Source organism: Castor canadensis, chromosome 12 (assembly GCF_047511655.1).
Source record: "Castor canadensis chromosome 12, mCasCan1.hap1v2, whole genome shotgun sequence".
Taxonomy (NCBI): Eukaryota; Metazoa; Chordata; class Mammalia; order Rodentia; family Castoridae; genus Castor; species Castor canadensis.
In genome coordinates, this window is record NC_133397.1 from 22204533 (window position 1) to 22227694 (window position 23162).

Genomic DNA, 23162 nt, shown 5'->3' on the forward strand with positions numbered 1-23162 from the left:
AGGAGGATCAGGGTTCAAAGCCAGCTTGGTCAAAAAGTTACTGAGCCCCCACCCCCCTTCTCAACAAAGAAGCAGGGTATGGTGGTACATTTCTGTAATTCCAGCTACATGGGAGGGTAGTTAGGAGGATAGAGGTTTGAGACCACTCCTAAGCAAAAAGTTACAAGACCCTATCTGAAAAATAACTTAAAACAAATGGGCTGGAGGCGTATCTCAAGTAGTAGAGCACTTGCCTAGCAAGCACAAGACCCTGACTTCAAACCCAGTGTTACACCACCCCTCCTCCCAAAAAAGAAAACTGGTCATTAGGTTGAAATAATTGTTTTATCTTATTTAAGTTGTTTTCAGTGTTTATATTTTTAACAGGTAGTCACTAACTTAACTTGCTGGGGAAAGTTATGCACCTGTTAAAAATAATGTGATCTAGGTTCTTACTTACTTATTTTTTTGGTGGGAATGAGATCTGAACTCAGGGTTTACACTTGCAATGCAGGTGCTCTACAGCTTGAACCATGTCTCCAAGTCCACTTTGCTCTGGTTATTTTGGAGATGGGGTCTTGAGAACTATTTGCCCAAGATGGCCTCAAACCACAATCCTTCCAATCTCAGCCTCCCAAACAGCTAGGATTACAAGTGTGAGCCACAGTGCCTGACTGTCTTTATGTGTTCATATGGAATATCTGAAGTCTTCAGAATACATTAAGTGTAAAAAGCAAGGTGCAGAGCATTGTGTATGATATGCCATCATTTGTAAAAGATACACACTATGTGCTTGTTTGTACATCTGTACACAGCCAACCAACAAGGTTCTTTTTATTTTATTTTTATTTTATTCATATGTGCATACAATGTTTGGGTCATTTCCCCCCCCTTCCCCTCGCCCCCTCCCTTACATGCCCCTCCCCCCCTTCCCTCTCGCTACCCAGCAGAAACTATTCTGCCCTTATCTCTAATTTTTTTGAAGAGAGAGTATAAGCAATAATAGGAAGGAACAAGGGTTTTTGCTAGTTGAGATAAGGATAGCTATACAGGGAGTTGACTCACATTGATTTCCTATACATGTGTGTTACCTTCTAAATTAATTCTTCTCGAACTAACCTTTTCTCTAGTTCCTGGTCCCCTTCTCCTATTGGCCTCAGTTGCTTTAAAGTGTCTGCTTTAGTTTCTCTGGGCAACAAATGTTATCTAGTTTTTTGGGTGTCTTACCTATCCTCATACCTCCCTTGTGTGCTCTCGCTTTCATGTGATCAAAGTCCAATCCCCAACAAAGTTCATTTTTAAACAGACCGTTTAGGACCTAGAATGTATTTTCTAGAAGTTAAGGCCATAAGTAAATGGCAGCGAAGTTTCTTCAGTCATCCTATTTTTTCTATGTAGTATCTGGTAAATAGAGTGTTAATAAAGTTTCTTACTATAATCTCTTTCATTCCTGACAAACAGCAGTAAAAGAATCTGAAAGCTGGGAATGTTAATATAGAGTTTCTTACTCTATTTTCTTTCATTTCCTGATAAACAGCAATAAAAGGAAGCCGGGTCCTGGTTGCTCATGCCTATAATCCTAGTTACTTGGAAGGCAAAAATCAGGAGGATCGTGGATCAAAGCCAGCCCTGACAAATAGTTGTGAGACCCTATCTCAGAAATACCTAACACAAGAAAAGGGTTGGTGGAATGACTACAGTGGTAGAGTGCCTGCTTAGCAAGCATGAGGCCCTGAGTTCAAACCCCTGTACCACCAAAAACAAACAAAAAGAAACTGAAAGCCTTAGAAGCAGGAAAGAGAGGTGTTGGGATCTCCCTTGTACTTAGCAGTAATAGGGTAGAAAGAAAAAGTTCCATCAAGAGAAGAAAGTTCTTGGCTGGGAAGACCATTATTTTGTAAGGGCTGTTTGTATGCTGTGTAGGTGTTTGATTCTGGCTGTTTTATTAGTTTAAAATATTAGAAATATATTTCACTATTTCATTTACTTGTTACTTAAACATTTTCTTTAATAATTAGCATATGCATAATGTTTGATTTGCAGTATTTAGCATGTTAGTATATGGTCTCTTCCTTTTGCTGTTAGTTATCGTTGTGCTTGAGTTTAATTCAAGATCCTGATTGAGAAAGAATGTAATTCTTTAATAATTTAGTGGTGCAGAGAAAGAAAAAAGTTGAGTAACGTAACAAATGATAGTTAATAAAGAAGAAAGAGTGAAAAGTATTTTATGGCAGTATTCATGTAAATAACAAAATTGAAAAATACAAAGGGATAACTTTAAATGATTTTAAAGTGGAAAAATTTTAATTTATAAATAAAAATTTATAACACTTTAGTCATTATTAATGCTAAGATTAAGGTGGCAAATAAGTCTTCTATAATAGACAATCATTTTCTAGGTAGAAAAAAGGTCTTTTAATTTGAAGAAACTTTGCTTGCAACTGGGGTATCATTAGTAAGACCAGGTAGAGTTGTTTGGGAAGCACTCCTAGAAAGAGACTCCAGCAATGGAATTTGGGAGTTTCAGTCATTCTGGTAGAGGAGTGTGGAGCAGAGGAATAAAGACTGTACATGATAAATAATCTATGTTTTTAAGTATTTTTCAAATTGACACCTAACTTCCTCAAATTATTCTGTTAATGCCAAGAAACTGGTTTTACCTATGAAAAATTTGGAAACCAGTGATGATTCCGCTCTGATTCAGAATGAAAACAAAAGCGATTTTGGATTTTTAGGTTTTAGTTTTCAGGAACTTAAAGAATGAGTCTTAGCCCAGTGCCAGTGGCTCACATCTGTAATCCTAACTACTTGGGAGGCTGAGGTTGGGAGGATCACAGTTCAAGGCCAGCTCAGACCAAAAAATTTGTGAGACACCATCTCAATGGAAAAAAGCTAGCCATGGTGGCGTGCACCTGTCATTCCAGTGATGACAGAAAGCTTAAAATAGGATCATTGTCCAAGCCCACCTGGCCAAAAAGCAAAGCAAAACCAGAGCATAATGGCTGGAGAGGTGGGTCAAGTACTAAGAGTGCCTGTCTTGCAAGTGTGAAGCCATGAGTTCAAACCCCAGTATTGAGAAAAAAAAAAAAAGTGAGTGTTCTTATTAAATTAATTGTTTGGCTTAAGGGAATTTATTTTTGACATTTAAACAAACAAATAAGTAGCATTCACATTCAGAGCTTAGTTTTAAATGATGTTTTTCAATAAAAGGTAGCAGGATTCCTTAGAAGAATGGCTAAGGCTGGGCCAGAGAAAATTCAAGATGAGCCAGGAACATCTTGTAGATCCAGAAATTAAAATGATTTCCCCACAAAAAAAGGGGAAAGCAAGGAAGGAAGGAAAACTGGCTCATGTCAATCATCAAAGGCAGAAAAATGTAAGTAGCAAAGCAAATTACAATAGTATTGGATAAAATATTCAATGGATATAAAATATCCGTGAATCTGATCTCATGTAAAGAAATGAATGAATAAATAGATGAAAAGGGAGAAATCTTACAGAAGTATTTCAAAGAGTAAGTATAGAAGGAATGAGCGAAAATAAATTGCTATTAGAATACCACAATAATAATTGTTTAACCAAGATCCACAAATGAATGCTGAACTACTGGGTGAAAGTAGCTAGCATTTGCATTTGTTGCCCTTAATGCAGAGAAACTAAAGCAGATACCTTAAAGCAACTGAGGCCAATAGGAAAAGGAGACCAGGAACTAGAGAAAAGGTTAGATTAAAAAGAATTAACCTAGAAGATAACACCCACGCACAGGAAATCAATGTGAGTCAATGCCCTGTATAGCTATCCTTATCTCAACCAGCAAAACCCCTTGTTCCTTCCTATTATTGCTTATACTCTCTCTACAACAAAATTAGAGATAAGGGCAAAATAGTTTCTGCTGGGTATTGAGGGGGGGAGCGGGAGGGGGTGGAGTGGGTGGTAAGGGAGGGGGTGGGGTCAGGGGGGAGAAATAAACCAAGCCTTGTATGCACATATGAATAATAAAAGAAAAATGAAAAAAAAAATAAAAAAAAAGAAGAAACAGGATGGTTACATAATCTATTCAATTTCTTTTTTTATGCTTGCTAGGCTGGTGCGCCCTACCTCTTGAGCAGCCTCCAGCTCCTTTTAGCTTTTGTTATTTTTCATGTAGGGTCTTGTGGTTTCTTGCCCAGGGCCTCCCTTGGACCTCAGTGCCTCTACCTGTGATCTCCTGCATAGCTGGGATCACAAAGGTACACCACCATGCCCAGTTTATTGACTGAGATGGGAGTCTCACTAACTTTTTGTCTGGGTTGGCCTTGAACCATGATCCTCCTGATCCCCACCTTCTAAGTAGCTGGACTTACAGGCATGGATCACTGTGCCCCACATGGTGATTTCTTATTTTAGTAAGTTTTTCATAGTTATGTTGGATGCTAGCGTTAGAAGAAGCCAAGTAAAGGGCATAAAGAACTCTGTTCTATCTTCTCAGTTCTTCTGAAACTCTAAATTACTTCACAAAGTTTCTTTAAATGTCCTGATACATCCCCTATATCCTGTTTGTCATTACTCAATAAATAATGTGCTTTAATATTTAACTAAAAACCCCCCTCAAAAGTTGAGACTTAAAGAATATTTAATACATGTCATGCTGAATAATAAAGTTTAGGGCATGGTTTTTGTTAGATTCTTAGCAAGTTCTGTAAGGAGGTAAGGCTTGCCAGATTTTTAAGGATGACAAAAGCTAAGTCACACTTAGTCACTTGAATTGATGGGACCACCTTGGATGGCAAGGTTAAGTGCATTTTCAGCAGCATATGTTAGATAAACTCGGGTATTTCAAATAGAATGAAAAAACTTTTGAAGATCTTGGGTATTTCAAATAGAATGAAAAAACTTTTGAAGATCTAGGTTTTTGGTTTAAATATTTGTTTTCTTTCCCCAGGTATAAAGACCTGATGCCACATGATTTGGCTAGAGCAGCACTTTTGTAAGTAAATGCAGTTTCATTTTAGTTCTTATTTCTTTAAAGGCACTTTCTCCTATTTTTGTACTTGAAGTAGCATGTTCCATAGAATTATTCATGTCTAGGATATGTTGATTTTTATATGGTAAGAGAAAATACATATTAGCTTTTGTAAGATTTTACCCATATATACTAACTAAATTTGAGCTGCCCATGAGTATTAACAGTCTTTATTTTGTAGGCTTATCAGTGTCTTGGCATGACAGTGTTCTTCAGTGAGTGCCCCCAGCACTAGGCTGATCAGCCTACGCAGTACATGATGGTTGTCTCAAACAGGAGCTTAATTATTACACAAGGGTAGCCGAACAGATTATGTAGTTATTTTTCTAGAAAGAAAATGGGTTCTGGTAAGAAATTAAATATTCATGTGTGAACCAAGTAAAAATATAAAATCAGACTTGAGTAACTGAGTTGAGGCGGTGAATAATTTAGCAAGGGTCATAAAATGTATGGAGATATCACATGAGGCATTATCTCATTCCGTTTCCAAGAACGCTTTGCCTTACCATCTTCAGGCAGCCACAGGTCTTTTCTAGTTGGAAAAAGCCCTTCAGTTGACCTTTGTACCCATTCTCACTTTAGTTAGTTTCTCTCTTCCTCCCAGGTGACAAGAGTGAGTGCATGTAGCAGTTACTTCTTCACTTATTTGCTCTGTGACTTCATAATAATCATTTCCATTCCCGTTGCTTTGTGCAGTCTTACTGTGGAAGCTTCTCTCAGCCAGTGGCTGTGTGTTCACTAACAACACCTTTCTTTCTCAGGCCTCTGTGCTTCTGTACCCTACAGCATTTGACATTCTCAGTCATACTTAAAACTCTAAATACTCTCTACTAACCACAATAACATTATCATAGCTAGGATAATAACAGTGACTCCATACACAGTCACTACTTCATAGTCAAGTCCCCTCACTTGTTCCAAGAATGATGTTTCTAAAATTGTTTTTGAACCAGAGTCCCTTTAAAGTTCATGTTAAAAAGGGATATTTAGTCTGTCTGTCCGTCTCTCTCCCTCTCTCTGTTTAAGACAGTCTTGCTTGTAGGCCAGCTTTTGCCTTGAACTTAACTATTCTCCTACATGAGCTTCCTGAGGTGTGGCGTGAGAGACTGTGCTTAACTCTCTTCAGTTTTTCCAATTTAGAACGTTTTCTTTCTGCTCCCTCTCCCCATGATACTGAATTTTTATAAAGAATGTTGCAGTGTGGATGTTTCCTCATGATAGTATTTGACTATCCTGAATTTCCTGTAAATTGGAAGTTAGGTCTAGAAGCCTGACAGATTCAGGTTAAAAATTTCTTTTTTGATAAGAATGATTCATGAGTAAAACCATGGATCACATCCCGTGAAGGGAGTGTGTCACGTGATGCCTAAGCCTAACTATTTGGTCGTTGTGATTGGGTTCCAGATCTTTTGATTGTAAAGGTACGCTTTTCCCTTTGCAATTAGTGGGTAGTCTATGAAGTGATACCTTAGTACTGTGCAAATATTCTGTTCCCCATCAACCTTTTATCAAATGGTTTTAACACTCACCTTAATCAGTTACTAGAGATTACAAATTAATGATATTTGTCATTATAGTCTTCCTACATTCATTGACTGGCATTTTCTTTAAAGAATGCTTTTCTTTTTATTTAACTGATGAGGACTTAAGGATTTTTATTTATAGCCAAGTTTAGTCATTACTTTTTGAATCTCTGATTATCACACATGTTATCTGTAGGAACTCCTGTAAGTTAAATTCGGTATCCGGTTTGTTTTTTAAGATAATATTCCTTTTTGAGGTGTAATTTGTTTGTGATAAAAAGCATAGGTTTTAGTGTAGACTATTTTTTTAATGTTTATACTTGAGTTTATTTTTTACAAGATGATAACACCCAAACTAACTTCTTTTTTTTTTTTATTTTTTTATTATTCATTTATTCACATGTGTGTACATTGTTTGGGTCATTTCTCACCTCTGCCCCCCTCCCCCACCCTTAAGTGTAGACTTTGATGAGTTTTGACAAATAGTTATACCCGTGTTCCTGTTTTTGATACCATCCTATTCAACTTGAATGCTTCCTTACCTTCAGCACAAAAGAAGTGATGAGATTCACTTTGTATTTCGCTTCAGATCTGTTACCAGTCATTTCTTCAAAAAGCTCTTTTTGCTTTCATGGGACATGGCATTTAAAAACCAAGTCTGCACTCAAAGACATGCTCATTCCTCCTGGAGAGTTACTGCTCCTGGTTTATGCACACACATTATTTCAGTTGTGTGTTTATTTTCATATTTCAAATTTAATATTCTGGAATTTTGCTTCATATCTTTGATCTTACATTTAGGTCTTTTCTCTTTTTACTGAAAATTTTGGCTTTTACTAACATTGTGTTTACTTATCTTCTCCGATTCCAAATGTTCTTGATTCTTCCTAATTTCTTATTATCAGTTTAGCATCAAATGGTAACTTTTAAAATCACTCTTTCATTCATTTCTTCTTTGGTAAGGTGCCAAATGCTTTGTCAAATTAAGATATAGTCTCTATCCTTTTAAATTCAAGGCTTACCTTTTAATTTTTATTTTTATTTATTTTTCAGCAATACTGGGGTTTGAAATCAGGGCTTACTAGACAGGTGCTCTACCTCTACCACTTGAACCACACCTCTAGCCCCTATTTTAATTTTATTTATTTTTTGTGGTGCTGAGGATTGAACCCAGGGCCTTTTGCATGCTAGGTGAGTGATCTCCAACTGAGCTGTATACCAGGCCTTTTTATTTATTTATTTATTTATTTTTATTTATTTTAAAAGAAGACTATTTTTATTAGCTCATAGAAATTCTGTTTTGGTTAAATACTCTACTTAATAAACAAGGGAGGTAAATGTCAGTTTGTTGAGAGACATCAAACACCTTACATTTTATTGTAAAGTCATGTGAATAATGATCACGCACACATCAGGCTTTAAATAATTCAGAATTAGCTGTCATAGGCATCCCATTACTAATATCAGCCACTGTCCTGGATACTCATGGACTTCTTTTGGTCAAGGTCAGGAAGTGATGAATGAGAAGAACAACTGGTAATTAGATATAGGAATTAAGTGAAATGAAATGACTACAATAAAAAAATGAGGTTCGTAGACATTTTGCACCTGCATCTCTATATTAGCATGCTAATGCATCTTACAATTAATTACATCTATAGCTACCTTCTGTGACCCTTGTTCCATCCATGAATCAACAAATAATTCTGCACACTACTCAGGGCTACTATTTTAAGAAAAAATAAACATCTAATCCTGTAAGTGTCCTTCATAAAATGTCTTAGTAACATGATTGCATTTCAAATAAAGCATTACAAAGTGTATTATTATTATAATTAATACAGATAACTTTTACATACTGAAGAACTAACAATTCCTTTTTTTTTTTTCTTTTATTATTCATATGTGCATACAAGGCTTGGTTCATTTCTCCCCCCTGCCCCCACACCCCCCCCCTTACCACCCACTCCACCCCTTCCCTCTCCCCCCCATCAATACCCAGCAGAAACTATTTTGCCCTTATTTCTAATTTTGTTGTAGAGAGAGTATAAGCAATAACAGGAAGGGACAAGGGTTTTTGCTGGTTGAGATAAGGATAGCTATACAGGGCATTGACTCACATTGATTTCCTGTGCGTGGGTGTTACCTTCTAAGTTAATTCTTTTTGATCTAACCTTTTCTCTAGTACCTGTTCCCCTTTTCCTATTGGCCTCAGTTGCTTTTAAGGTATCTGCTTTAGTTTCTCTGCGTTAAGGGCAACAAATGCTAGCTAGTTTTTTAGGTGTCTTACCTATCCTCACCCCTTCCTTGTGTGCTCTCGCTTTTATCATGTGCTCATAGTCCAATCCCCTTGTTGTGTTTGTACCAGGCCTTTTTAAAAGAACAGTGTTTTCGTGATGATCTCTAGCACTGCCTTAATGTGTGAAGTTTCTTTCCTTTGAATTTCTGCTTTCAGGGGTTTGTTGCATCGGACCGATGTTCCAAAGAATGTTGTTGACTATCTCATCTTTGGCACAGTTATCCAGGAAGTGAAAACGAGCAATGTAGCTAGAGAGGTGAGTAAAACAAACTTTAAAAAGTGATTGATAGGGGAATTAATTTGCATTTCAACAAATATAATGTATTTATTCATTCATTTATTTATCTTTTGCTGTGTTGGGAATCCAGCTAAGGTCCTCGTGCCTGATGGACAAGTGCTGTACTGCCGAGCTACATCCCCAGCCCAGAATTTACTGTTTGAGAGCCTTTAAAATCCATTAACTAAATGTACATTTGACTTAAATTGTAATTTGACAACTTAATAATCGTTACTCAGTATTTAAAAGAATGATACTATAAATCAAATGATGTACACTATTAGTCCATAAGCCATATTTTACTATAATCAAATTGGTTATTTGAGCTGGTTTAGGAAATGTTACTCTGTCCGTCTCTCACGTTATGAAAACAGAGGTAGGACAGTGTGTGGTTGATACTATTTTTGTTAGACATCTTCTAATTTTCAACATTTTATAGCTAATTTCATAACTTGGTTTTTGTAGTTGGAAGTGGCCTTGACTAGATAGCAAGTACCCAGCTTTTTTTTTAATAGCCATTTCACAAAGGTTTACTTTTACCCTAGTTGGCACACCTCCATGTCGTGTTTACCAGGCAACAGAGATCATGATAGGCCTTTGGAACGAACGTCTGTGACATGTCCCACGGGCATTCAGTGACTACTTCAAACACATCTTCAGTTTGAAAAGTGATTATTTGAATATACTTGGCTCCAAAACACATTTCAGTGTGCTAAACATTTACATTTCATTATTTCTGGTCCCTGCTTATGCTGGTGATAGGTTATAGCTGTGAGGGTATAACTTCCGTTGTTAGCTGAGAGAGAAAGGCAAATGAACAGGATCCAAAGTATTTGTTCTACTTTACCATTTCACCCATTGGTAAATGTTAAAACTGCTGAAGGCCTGGCACTGCTCAAGCCCACAAAAAGCAACTGTATTGCTATTAAGGAGCAGGGCTGGATGGAGAATAGGAAGAAGTTTTTGTTTCTCTCCTAAAAGTTTTGCTTTCCTCTACATCTTCACCTTTTTTTTGAGACAGGATCATACTTTATAACTCAGACTTGCCTAGAACTCCCTATGAAGTCAAGACTGGCCTTGAACTCGTGATTCTTTTGCCTCTGGCTCTTCACATTCCTGAATATATCAAATGAGACCTGTTTATGAGTGCGTAAAGCCATCAAGCTGTTCATAATGTCTTTTCAACTTTCCTATTCTGAAAATAAAGTAACCTTTATAAGAGCACTTCAAAAGTACATGTTAAATTTGTTTCAGTTTTCTCTGTATTTCTGTTCTTTGTTAATTGAAAACATGATGTTCTTTGCATTTTTTCAGGCAGTTTTACATCCAGGTGCAGATCTCAGCTACTGATTAGCATGATGTAGTGTCTCTGTGCCCCACTCTAATGCCAGTTATGTTGCACTGCAGGGAAGGGTTGAGCTGAGGGGATTCTTACAAGGATGTTACTTTAGTTAGGGTTTTTTTTTGCTTTGCTTTGCTGGGGTTTGAACTCAGGGTCTTGTGCTTGCTAGGCAGGTGCTCTACTGCTTGAGCCACACCTCCAGCAAGGATGTTACTTTAAAGTCATAATAGAACCTGAAAACTGACAGTGTCTAGCTAAAGAATTTCTTTAAGACCTATTGGTATATTAATATTAATATGAAATCCTAAAGGCTTCCTGACTTTGCTGAAAGACCACAGCATATCTCCCTGCTTTCCAGCTGGACTAATCAGCCTCCTCTTCCTTTCTCCTTAGTGCTTTGAGAACTATTCAAACTTTTAAGTAGAAACATGTGGTCACCAGCTACACTTCTATTTAAAGCTCCTTAGTCCTGAGGATCAGCTGGGGCCAAGGGTAACATGTGTTAGAAAGGCCCTTGTGAGGACGTGAGGATCCAGCCATTCTGTCCTGAGTGCCCTTACCCTAGCCCCACTGTGGAGCTCTTCTCTCTGCCTCCTGAGCACCTGCTTCTGCCTCCTTCCTTCCCAATTGTTTTAGCTGAGATGTTGACATGCAGTTGTCATCAGGCAGTAGTTTTTTTTTTGGGGGGGGGAGGGTTTTTTTTTTTCTTTCTTTTTTTTAAGCAGTAGTTTTTAGCAAACTCAGTTGAATATTTAGTATTAGGCCACCTGTAAACACCAGAATAAGGTCCTACTGATGTACATTATTATAACACATTTCTCTTTCATGATAAATAGTATAAAAGAACAATTTAAGTATAAAGGTAAAAAATAAGAAACATGAAAACTCTTTCATCTAGACTTTGGAAACATTTATGTTGCCAAACTATAGGAGAGTTTGTATTCTGAGGATAATTAGATAGATTAAGGAACGATCACTAAAAATGAATTGCTTGGACTAGGATTCAGAATTTCCTAGTAAAGGGTGGGGGTGTTGGAAACTTATTATTTATGTATCTATTTTGGCAGTGCTGGGAATCAAACCCAGGGCCCTCCAACCTGAGCCACACCCTCAGCCCTGGAGTTTTATTTTTAAAGTGAAGCTTTAATATTTTCTTAAAAATAGTAATTGTAGCTGGGCACTGGTGGCTCACCACCTGTAATTCTAGCTACTCAGGAGGCAGAGATCAGGAGGATCATAGTTTGAAGCCAGCCCAGGCAAATAGTTCCACAAGACCCTATCTCAAAAAATCCTTCACAACAATTGGGCTGGTGGAGTGGCTCAATGTGAAGGCCCTGAATTCAAGCCCCAGTACTGCAAAAAAAAAAAAAAAAAAAAAGCCTTGCAATTGTACTTATGCATTAATTCCTTACATAAGTAAAAATGGAACCATTCATGTTTTTTGCCAAATTAATGGAGGGCCTCAGTTTTTCTCAAGGTCCCTCAAACTACAAATCATTCTCTTTAAGTCACCTTTTGTGTCATGGTCCTGGCCAGTTTCCTCTTTCTTAGTTGTGAACTGGTCTGACCTTCATTTGTCAGACACTCATTTGTGACTTTGCAGTTCTCCAAAGTTTCTTCATTGAATTTTGCGTCTCTTATTTGGCAAGTTTTCCAGTTCTGTGTTGCTTGGGCCAACAATGTGCTGTCTGAGAGAGAAACTGACTGGCAGAGGGGAAAGCTGGTGGAAAGTAGGCAGGGACCTGAGTGGGAACTCTGTTTATAAATGGCCAGCTCTGGGATGGCAGAGTGGGTCAAGTGGCAGGCTGCCTGCCTAACAAGCATGAGGCCCTGAGTTCAAACCCCAGTACTGCCAAAAATTAAGAAGAAAAAATGATCAGTTCTTCAGAAACATTTTCATGTGTGTTGGCTTTTACTTTGTTACTAAGCTTTATAATTGCAGAGGCACGTCATGAGAACCCCACCCTATAATTTATTTCATCATTTTATCAAATGTGTTTGACATTTTAAATAAGTTAAAGTCAAATGATATCCTTGAATGTTCTGAGCAAAGCATTGCTAAGAAATTAAATGAGCTAAAGAGTATTTCAGTCTTGTGTACCACACTAGAAACTGGCTACCACGTGGCTAGGCCCAGTTGCTGTTCATTTATAATCTCAGCTACTTGGGAGGGGAAGGCAGGAGAATTGGAAGCTTGAAGCCAGCCTGGGTAACTTAGTGAAACCCTGTCTCCAAATAAAAGAACACAAAGGACTGGGGATGTAGCTCAGTGGTAGAGAGTTTGCCTAGTATGCCTGAGACCCTGGCTTCTATCCCCAGTGCTGCAAAAAAAGAAGAGAGAAACTGGCTACTAGGAGTTTTTCAGAGTGTCTTTCAATTAATGGCTAGATGAAAAATTAGTAAACCACTTCTGTGGTTGGCTTTATTTTATTTTAAACATTACTTTATAGGATATTAAAATAAAATCCCTGTCTGATTCACCATGCAAAGTAGTGCTCAGGGCATTCCTCACATGGTGTATTTTCCTCATAAATGATCACTTCATTCACTGTGTTTCCTGAAGGCTGCCCTTGGAGCTGGCTTCTCTGATAAGACCCCTGCTCACACTGTCACCATGGCATGCATCTCTTCCAACCAATCCATGACCACAGGTACGTTTAAAAAGCAGCCTAAGGTACATGTTAATTTTCCTTCTTTGCCTTTTATATAATTTTTTAAAAAAAGTAATCTTAACAGAAGTAAATGATTAGCACAGGTATCTTAACCTGTGGGTGTGTGTGTTTTTTTAAAATAAGGTCATATTAAAAATTTGGGATTTTAACAGTAATTAAAATTTTTTCTTACTCTCCATGCCTAAGGGACACAGCCGCAAAGATAGCGTCCTTCTGCCTCCATTGCTAATCCCTGCTTTAGTTTTATTTATTTGTTGTTTGTTTGTTTTATGGCACTGGGGTTGGAACCCAGGGCCTTAGGCCTTACGTTTGCTAGCCAGGCACTGTACCACTTGAGCCAGTCCACCAGCTAATCCTTGCTTTAGGTGGCACAAGTAAGTGTTCACTTTTCCCCAATCCTGACAGAGTGCTTATCAATCACTGTGGCTTCTAACAAACTTCAGTAAGTGGCAGAGAATGATGCCAGGGGCAGCAACTAATCTCTAATCTGTGCAGCATGAGAACGACTCCTAGTCAGAGCCACAGAATACCTGCCATAAAGAGAGAGGCAGGCTGCCTTACATCTGAAAAGGCAGAATTTCTATGGCATATAGTAGAAATTAACATTCTTTCTAGGGAAGAAACCTTTCTGAAAACTAAAACTGGAAGCATATAAAATATGCAAGATATCCTGGTTTAAAATATTGTTTGCTTGAGTTGATCTAGTGGTTGTATCTAGAAGTTAATGTCCCTAGGTCCTGAATGAAACTAGTGTGTTGAGTGTGTGTTTTGGTCATTTAAAAATTATCTTGGTGCTTACTTACAATGTGTGCACAAGGTTTGGGATTCAAACCTAAGACCATAAAAAAGTTCTCTAAAAAGATGATAATTTTAATTACAGATGTCCAGAACTGATAACTACTACACAGGTTTTCTTTCTTTTTTTTATCAAGAGGCCTAAATTTCAGTGGTTTATTATTTTCTATAAACAGATGTTCATGTGTGTATAATCTGTGCCCTGTAGCTGTTGGCCTGATTGCCTCTGGCCAGTGTGACGTGGTCGTGGCTGGTGGCGTCGAGTTAATGTCCGATGTCCCTATTCGTCACTCAAGGAAAATGCGGAAAATGATGCTTGATCTCAATAAAGCCAAGACCCTGGGCCAGCGACTGTCTTTACTCTCTAAATTCAGACTGAATTTCCTATCGCCCGAGGTAAGACTGTGAACTTCATGTGAATAAAGACTGGAGTTTCCCCAGCATCCCTGGCATAGATTAGAACTAGATAAGACTTCAGGGCTCAGGCATGTTCAATAATAGTAGGTTCTGTTGGTTACAGGAAAGGGTAATTATTTGGTCAAAATGGAAGAAAAAAATGAGTGGTTAGAACCCTCTTTAATGATGCCTTGCTCACAAAGGCTTTTCTGTCTAGCTCTTGATTGATAGATGGTGAACAAATTATTTTTATTTTCTGTGTTTTGGAACATGATCTGTGTAGCTCAGGCCAGCTTAAACTTGTGATCTTCCTGCCTCATGCTCCTGAGTGCTAGGATTATATGCATGCACCACCACACCTGGCAAACAAATGGATTGTAAGTTTTCTAAATAACACCAGACAATCTGATGTGTCATATAACATCTCTCTCTCTCTTTTGGTGCTGGGGTTTGAACTCAAGGCCTCATGCTTTCTAAGCAGGCACTCTACCACTTGAGCCAAGTTCCAAGCCCTTTTGGTTTTAGTTATTTTTTGAGTAGTGTCTCGTGTTTTTTGCCCAGGACAATCCGGACCAAGATACTCCTATTTATGCCTCCCATGTAGCTAAGACCACAAGTGTGTACCACTGTGCTCATCTTATTTGTTCAGATGGGGTCTTGCTAGCTTTTTGCTCAGGCTGGCCTTGAACTGAGATCCTTTTGAACTCTGTCTCCCAAATAACTGGGATTATAGAATGAGCCACCATGCCCGTTCTCATATAACACCTCATAACAGTGTACCGTTCTTTGTTGTCTGCTTTCCTAGCTCCCTGCAGTGGCCGAGTTCTCCACCAGTGAGACTATGGGCCACTCTGCAGACCGACTGGCTGCTGCCTTTGCTGTTTCTCGCTTGGAACAGGATGAGTATGCACTGCGCTCTCATACTCTGGCCAAGAAGGCACAGGATGAAGGACTGCTTTCTGATGTTGTACCCTTCAAAGTACCAGGTAAAATGGTGATACTTTGTGATACTTACACATATTAGGGAATTCTGAATTGTTCCAGCTGCTCCTAAAACTCAAAAAATCTTAAGTGACTTTCAATAAGTATAGTGATTGTTTCCAAAATACTCAGCCTTTATTCTTAAACATGAACTCACATTTGATTTTCATTGTGACACAGGTAAACGTTTAAAAATATTTTTTATAAGAGCCTCCTTTTAGATCCTCCTAGTCTCTTTTAGTTCTTATATGACTCATGACTTCTGTGTAGAACGACCAAATGTGAACAAATATAAGAAAATAGGATGTTTTTTTTGTTTGTTTGGTTTTTGGTTTTGGTTTTGGTTTTTTGAGGCTATGTGCCCAGCCTTCTGAGTGCTGGGATTATAGCTGGTTTTTATTTTTTTGTTTGCTTGGTTGGGGCTTTTTTGGTAGTACTGGGATTTGAACTCAGGACCTCTGCTTATAGTTTCTCATAAAAAGTTCATGTTTTTAGGAAAGGACACAGTTACCAAAGATAATGGCATCCGTCCTTCCTCACTGGAGCAGATGGCCAAACTAAAACCTGCGTTCATCAAGCCCTATGGTACGGTGACAGCAGCAAATTCTTCTTTCCTGGTAACTATCACTGCCATTTGTGCTTAATAGTGTCTTTTATATTTCTGTACTCAATGGAAGAGCTTAAATTATATTTATTTATATGTATTATGAACAGAGGCTTATGTATTCGCTTTCTTTTTTTGGTAGTACTGAGGTTTGAACTCAGGGCCTCCTGCTTACTAGGCAGGTGCTCTACCACTTGAGCCACTCCACCAGCTGAACAGAGGCTTATGAGGAGAATGTTAAAATAGAAGCATTAAAAAAATAAATAAATGCATAGTTTTAAGGCCTTAGACATCATCTAATCCAGCCACTATGCTAATGCACACACTTCTCTTCATGCACTTAGGCAGCCATGTACCTTGCATTGCATGTGCAGGGCCTGACTGTTGTAATGAGGTGAGACGTGCTGTGCTGGCTGTCAGGATAGACCACTGGAGAAAATAAATAGGTAGAAGGGTGACTTAGGGAGGCTTCTCAGACAAGGTAGCACTTGAACAATGAATCTTGCAGGAAGAGTAGAAGCTAATTCAAGAAGTATTAAAGGGTGGAGTTGAAAAAAAAAGATTAAAAAGGCATTGTGGGCAAAGCAAAAGGCAAATGCAAAGTCAAGGAGTCAGAACAAGAGCCTGTCTGAGCGAAGCGTAGGATATGAATTGGAGTGTCAGAGGTGTGAAAAAATAGGCAAAAAGAGTGACGAATACCTCTTTTAATTCTGAAAGTTAGAAAACAACTTTGTTCTGACCCACAAATTATTCCCCTATAAGCATCATAAAATAAATCTATCACCGTTTTTGTTTTGTGTTTTTTAGTTATCTGCTTTTAATTATATAACTTTCATATCCTTCCTTTCTTTTCTATCTCCTCAGTTAAACATCCCTATTGATTCTGCTGTTTTAATATGTGGTTTCTCTTTTCTTACTACCATGGGTGAGGTCTTCTGAATGTAGTCCAGCTGGTCAGTGTTTCCTTCACAATATAACTCTATCTCACCATTCAGTTTGGAAACACAGGCGGGTGCTTGGCAATCTTGCCCATAGTAAGTGACTAACAGCAGCAGGAAGGGTGCCTGGTGTGGTTCCAACAGAATGATGTACCATCCTGTTAAGCCTGGATAGTAAAGGGCTGGTTAGATGGTTGTTTCCAAAAGCAAATTAGATGATAGGACCAGGTGACAGGGGCTTCTACAGTATGCCAAAGATCCAGGTCTGTGCTCCCAGACTTCATAGCTACCCTAGTGATAGACACATGCTGGAGGTGTTGCTCAAGTGGTAGAGGGCCTGTCTTACAAGCTTGGAGCACTGACGTCAAAACCAAGTATTTCAGTAAATGAATGAATGATTAAATAAAGAAAGTACAGTGTGCTGGAACTTACTATCATTTTGCATTCTATATAGAGAAATTTCCTTTTCTTTGACATTGTGGATTTTAGTGGGAGCTTTTTCTTTTTTTTGATATAATAGTAAAGGACTACAAAAAAAAATAAGTGGTACCTGTTTGTCCCCCATCTTTTTTTGGGGGGAGGTGGTACTGAAGTTTGAACTCATGGCCTTGTGCTTGCTAGGCAGGCAGTCTACCACTTGAGTAATGCTCCCAGCCCTTTTTTGCTTTATTTATTTTTTGGATAGGTCTTGCATTTTTGCCCTGGCTGGCCTCAAACTGTAAGCCTCCTGATCTCCATGTTCCAAGTAGCTGGGATCACAGGTATGCCCAGCTAAGAGATTGTTTTAATTCATAAAATTCTTCATTTCTGTGCCAGTAGCAAAACCTGTGGCTTAAGTTTATTATGGATACATATTTATAAAGCTACCTCTTTATCCATTTTGATAATTATGATGCTATTTGAACAGGCTTCCCTACTTTGGTCTCACAAAATGGGTCCTATATGTATATATATATTCTTGAATTGTGATTTAATGATGAATAAAATGAAGTAAGTTTGCTGCGTGGAGTCTCTGTAAATATAGGGAGTGAGCAGACTTAAGAACAGGACTTAGAAGATGGCTGCCCAAAGACCTCCAGAAGGCTAGAGAATTTCACACTGTTGTTTTGGTTAACATTTCAGACCGATGGTGCTTCTGCAATGCTCATTATGGCAGAGGACAAAGCTCTGGCCCTGGGTTACAAGCCAAAGGCGTATCTGAGGTAAAGTGATGCTCAAGTGAATTGCCTGACTGCCTTATCTCATCATGGAAGCTAACCCCTCTGATTTTTACCTAGGGATTTTGTGTATGTATCCCAGGATCCAAAAGATCAGCTTTTACTTGGGTAAGTAGTGTATTTCTGGACCTTTATCGAAAGTAATTTGATTGCCCACATTATTATATGGATTTTAAAGTGCAGTAAGCCCTGAATTCCTAACCGGTTTGTATGAATTTAAAATTTTTCCATTTCTGGGGTTGAACTCACTCAGGACCTTGTGCTTAGCAGGTGCTCTCCCTCTTGGGTCTTTCTTCTTCTTGGTTTCAGATAGGGCCTCACTTTTTTGCCTACGCTGGCCAGGACCATAATCTTCCTATTTATGCCCCTCACATAGCTGGGTTGATAATTGTGCGCCACTGTGTTTGAGATGGGGTCTCGCTAACTTTTTTCTTTCATTTTTTGTGGGGGTTGGGGGTACTGGGGTTTGAAGTCAGTGCCTTGCACTTGTTAGTCAAGTGCGCTACCGCTTGAGCCACGCCTCCAGCCCATTTTTTGCTAATTTTTTGCTGGGCTGGCCTCACATCTTGTCCTCTGTGTGCTAAGTAGCTGGGATTACAGACATCCCAGCTTTTTTTTTTTTGGTGTATCATTTTACAGTTTTGGATTATTTTTCCTATATATTCTCTCTTAAATGTACATGTATACAAATTTATATTCTTTTTCTTTTTTTATGACAAACCTGGAGTTCAAACTCAGGGCCTCATGCTTGCTAGGGTGGCACTGTTACTGCTTGAGCCACTCTGTCAGCCCTGTTTTGTGATAGTTTTTTTTTTTTTTTTCTCAAGATAGGGTGTCTTGAACTATTTTCCTGGGCTGGTTTTGAACTGTGATCCTCCTGATCTCTGCCTCCTGAGTGGCTAGGATTACAGGCTTGAGTCACCAGTGCCTGGCCAAGTTTATATTCTTTTTTTTAAAACTTATTTTTAGTGGGTTTTTTGTTTGTTTGTTTGTTTTGTTTTGTTTGTTGTGCTGGGGTTTGAACTCAGGGCCTTGAGGTTGCTAGGCAAATGCTCTACTACTTGAGCCATGCCCCAATCCTTTTTAATTTAGTTAATTTTTAAATGGAGTCTGACATTTATGCTGTGGCTGACCTGACACCACAGTCCTCCTGTCATCGCCTCTCATGAGGCTGGGGTGACAGGCATGCATTCCTGCCTTATTTGTTGAGGCAGGAGGATCATAATCTTTTATCTGGGCTACTCTTGAACCTCGATCTTCCCATACTGTGCCTCCTGAATAGCTGGGGTTACAGGTATGTACCACTGTGTTCAGCCTTTTTTCTTTTTTTCCATAGAGATGTCAAAGCATTTTTTTCATATTGCTACATGCTGTACTACACAATCTTCTTTCTTTTTTCTTTTCCTTTCTCTTTCTCTCTTTTTTTTTCTTTTTTGTGGTGCTCAGGATTGAACCCAGGCCTGACTTATGCTATGCAAGTGCTCTCTCACTGAGCCATATCCCCAAGTTGCACAGTTTTTTTAATGGTCTTTCATAAAAGCCTCCTGATATTTAGACTGTCTTCCCCTCCTTCACAAAGTGCTGGCCTCTCTGGCTTCCAGTTCTGACCTGGAGATTAGCTAAGCCCTTTCCCATTTCTTGCCTTTTAAGTGCTGTTTCTTTTTCTCTTTACATTATTAGCTTGAATCTTTCCCTTATTGTTTGCTTGTTTATTATCTATTTCCCCAGCTCTACAATATGAACTTAATGAGGACAGAGAGGGCATTTTTGTTCAATTTGTATTGTATCCCCAACATTTAATCATTATTTGTATGGTAGAATCTATAAGTAAGTGTAAAATTCAGTTTTAGGAAGATAACTGGGCGTGGTGGTATGTGCCTGTAATCCCAACACTTGGGAGACTGAGGCAGGAGGATCATAAACTCCAGGCCAGCCTGGCAAGACTCTGTCTTAAAAAACAAAAAGTATGAAACTTGTAAGATACTACTTTTTTTTTTTTCTTCAGACCAACATATGCTACTCCAAAAGTTCTAGAAAAGGCAGGATTAACCATGAATGATATTGATGCTTTCGAGTTTCATGAAGCCTTCTCAGTAAGTCATTTAGAAGATGTGTGAAGGGACTGTACCCATTTAAAATGCAGTCCATGTTTGGGGGAGGGGGTGAGGCTTAATTTAAATTCTGAACTGCATTGTGAGGAGGGCACAAGGGTTAGAGAATCCAGGGCCACACCCATGGTGCTGAAAACGTACCTTTCGAGGCTGACTCTTAGAGGCCCTTCAGAAGTACTAGATTGCTTACTTCTGTAGGATATTCTCACTGAAAACTTATTTAAAAGATGTGCCTCACTTTAAAGTTACAAAATCCATGCCTGAAAAAAGCCTCACAGAGCATTAATAACAAGGTTCTTCAATTATTTTCCCTCCTAGGGTCAGATTTTGGCCAATTTTAAAGCCATGGATTCTGATTGGTTTGCACAAAACTACATGGGTAGGAAAACCAAGGTAAGTTTATGATTAAAAAAAAACCTGGAATTTCTAAAACACATTAATATTTTAGTTACCTACTATTAATATAATATATATTAGTTACCTACTAATAATATAATATAATATTAGTTACCTACTAATAAGAATATGAAGGGGAAAGCTTCTTCTTAGGAAGAATTTTATATTTTATTAAATTTATTTCTTAAAAATAATTCCTGGAAATTCTTTAGCAAGAATAGTAAAACTTTATGTTGTCTTTTGTTCTTCCCTTTCAGGCATTAGATGAAAAATAGATTGACCTTGTCTTTTATACTAACATAGACTTTGTTTTGCAACAAAGTTGTTTGTGATGTGTCTAATGTTAGTAATTTCCCTCTGTGTCTATTGCTTCCTGTTACTAAGAGCCTGGCTGACTCATGTGTTAAGTAAACTTGCCTTTACATTTTGTCTTTATTTTCATGGGAGCCAGGTTGGATCGCTTCCTATGGAGAAGTTTAATACCTGGGGTGGATCGCTGTCTCTGGGTCATCCATTTGGAGCCACAGGTTGCCGGTTGGTGATGGCAGCTGCCAACAGATTGCAGAAGGATGGAGGCCAGTATGGCTTAGTGGCTGCCTGTGCAGCTGGAGGGCAGGTATGTCACAGCAGCTTTTAGGAGCGTCCCTCTTCCCAACAGTGTTTGCTTTAGTTTAGTTTCAAGTATTCTTAAAGCAGCATATTTGATGACAGACAACAGAAAAAAGCAGACTTTTTTCTCTAAAATAATATGTACATTTTTTATTTATAAAATTAATACATGCTCATTAAAACTTTGGAAAATATAAAAAGTATATAGAAAAAAATTAGAATCACTTGTGATCCCTTTATCAAGCAGTTGTGTTATGAATAGCTGATATATATATTTTCTTTAATGATAAACTTTCATTCATTTATGTAATCAACCTGAGACCCTATCTATAAAATCACTCCAAGAACTCTCCAAGAGGTAAGCTTTCTTTCTAGAGAACTGAATTATACCCTCACTGGGGAATTAACTCAGATAACCTGTAGGTACCTTAGTGCTTTTCAGCTGGGGAAAGTATTACTCTGACAGATGTTTTCCTGTCTTCCTCACTCACATTACAGTCCCAGCCTCCTACCTGTGACAGGTAGCATGCATTTCATTCAGAGAATAAAACGCAAAAGGAAGACTCACTGTAGTCTGTTGTGTTTAATCCTGCTGTGAACAACTTTTATTTTCCCACAGATTATAGAAACTTTCTGTTATTGAGCAAGATGAGCAAGATATTTATAAGTATAAAATCATTCATTTAAAAGTCTTTATGGCTTTTCCTGAAGGACTTTGAGGAAGTAAGAGGTCAGTTATTTATAAGTTAGAACATTTCAGATTCATGATCAGAAATTTTTCTTTTTTTTTTTTTTTCTTTTTTTGAGATGCTGGGGAATTGAACCCAGGGCCTCTACATGCTAGACAGGCACTATACCACTGGGCTACACTCCCAGCCCAGAAATGTTTTTTAACCTATGTAGCTTCACCTACTGAAAACCCTGGTCATTTAGGACAAGAGCCTCTCCTCTTTTCTCTCTCTGCCTGATTCCATGAAGGAGGCACCTCATAAACTGCACTATGCGCAGTGTGTGGGCCAGAGTGTACTGTCCTTTGGATTTGAATGAATTTTTTATCTAGCACATAGAGTGTAAATAGTTCAAGAGGCTTTTGTGGGTGAGTGATAAATACTACCCATTATCTTTCTCCTATAAGATTTATTATATGTTGAGGAGTGAAGAGATGATGCATCTGAGAAACTAGATTAAGCTCAACGCTGGTTTATCAAAAGCCACATAAGGGACACCACATGACTAGGAAGTCAGAGGAGGAGTCCATTGTGGTGCACCAGAGCAGGCGTTCTCAGTTTGGGCACTCCTTATACATTGGGCCATATAATTCTTTGTGCTGTGTATTGTAGGATGTTTAGGATAGCCTCTACCTACGAGATGCCAGTAGCAACAAACTCCTCCACTGTGGCCGCATAGGTACACATTGCTAAAGCAAACAAAAATTTCTCCAGACATTGCCAAATGTCCTTTGGCGGGGGAGGGGGAAGTTGGGGTGCAAAACCTCATCTAGTTGAGAACCACTCATGTGGGGTTTTTGTTTGTTTTTTGAGATAGGTCTTGCTATGTAGCCAGGCTAACTTAGAACTTACTCCATACTCCACCTTCCACTTCCCAAGTGCTGGGATTACAGGTGTGAACCACCACACCTGGCTTAAAACAGTGCATATTAAATAAAGTTGGAGGAGTGTTCTACCTTACTGTGGGTCCTTGGCAACCTCCAAGTCAATTAAGCCTTCCAATCCCTGTCAAAGTACTTACCTGCCTGTTTTGTGTTAGAGTGTATGCAAGATTGAGGATAGAGACCGTGTAGCAAATTTTTAAGCCTATACAGTGCAACTTGGTAGCTTGTAAATAAAAATTTCTTAGTAAATATTTATGGAGATTAAACTAGAAACTGGAAGTTTCTTTAGGCTGTTTACTGTTTTCATGGCTGCTTAAAGGTTACAATGGCTGTGGTTATCACAGAGGTTTTAGACTCATGAAATTGTAAATGTCTGTGCTAGGTTTATATCAGGGACATAACTGATACA

At 38.4% G+C, this 23162-nt stretch overlaps 1 protein-coding gene and 1 non-coding gene across 2 annotated transcripts in view; one reads left to right on the forward strand and one right to left on the reverse strand.

Annotated features, from left to right (window-relative positions):
• The window catches only part of Hadhb (hydroxyacyl-CoA dehydrogenase trifunctional multienzyme complex subunit beta), a 34939-nt gene that overhangs the window by 10544 nt on the left and 1233 nt on the right, over nucleotides 1-23162 (forward strand). Inside the window, exons 5-15 of the mRNA XM_020162880.2 lie at nucleotides 4901-4945; nucleotides 8960-9059; nucleotides 12986-13073; nucleotides 14098-14285; nucleotides 15091-15271; nucleotides 15762-15883; nucleotides 17931-18010; nucleotides 18086-18133; nucleotides 20031-20118; nucleotides 20455-20529; nucleotides 20984-21148. Of these exons, the coding sequence (XP_020018469.1) occupies nucleotides 4901-4945; nucleotides 8960-9059; nucleotides 12986-13073; nucleotides 14098-14285; nucleotides 15091-15271; nucleotides 15762-15883; nucleotides 17931-18010; nucleotides 18086-18133; nucleotides 20031-20118; nucleotides 20455-20529; nucleotides 20984-21148 (1180 nt within the window). The remainder of the gene's footprint in view (nucleotides 1-4900; nucleotides 4946-8959; nucleotides 9060-12985; nucleotides 13074-14097; nucleotides 14286-15090; nucleotides 15272-15761; nucleotides 15884-17930; nucleotides 18011-18085; nucleotides 18134-20030; nucleotides 20119-20454; nucleotides 20530-20983; nucleotides 21149-23162) is intronic.
• Trnat-agu (transfer RNA threonine (anticodon AGU)) lies at nucleotides 16007-16079 on the reverse strand. Its single transcript has one exon. It is a non-coding gene; the product is annotated as a tRNA-Thr (tRNA).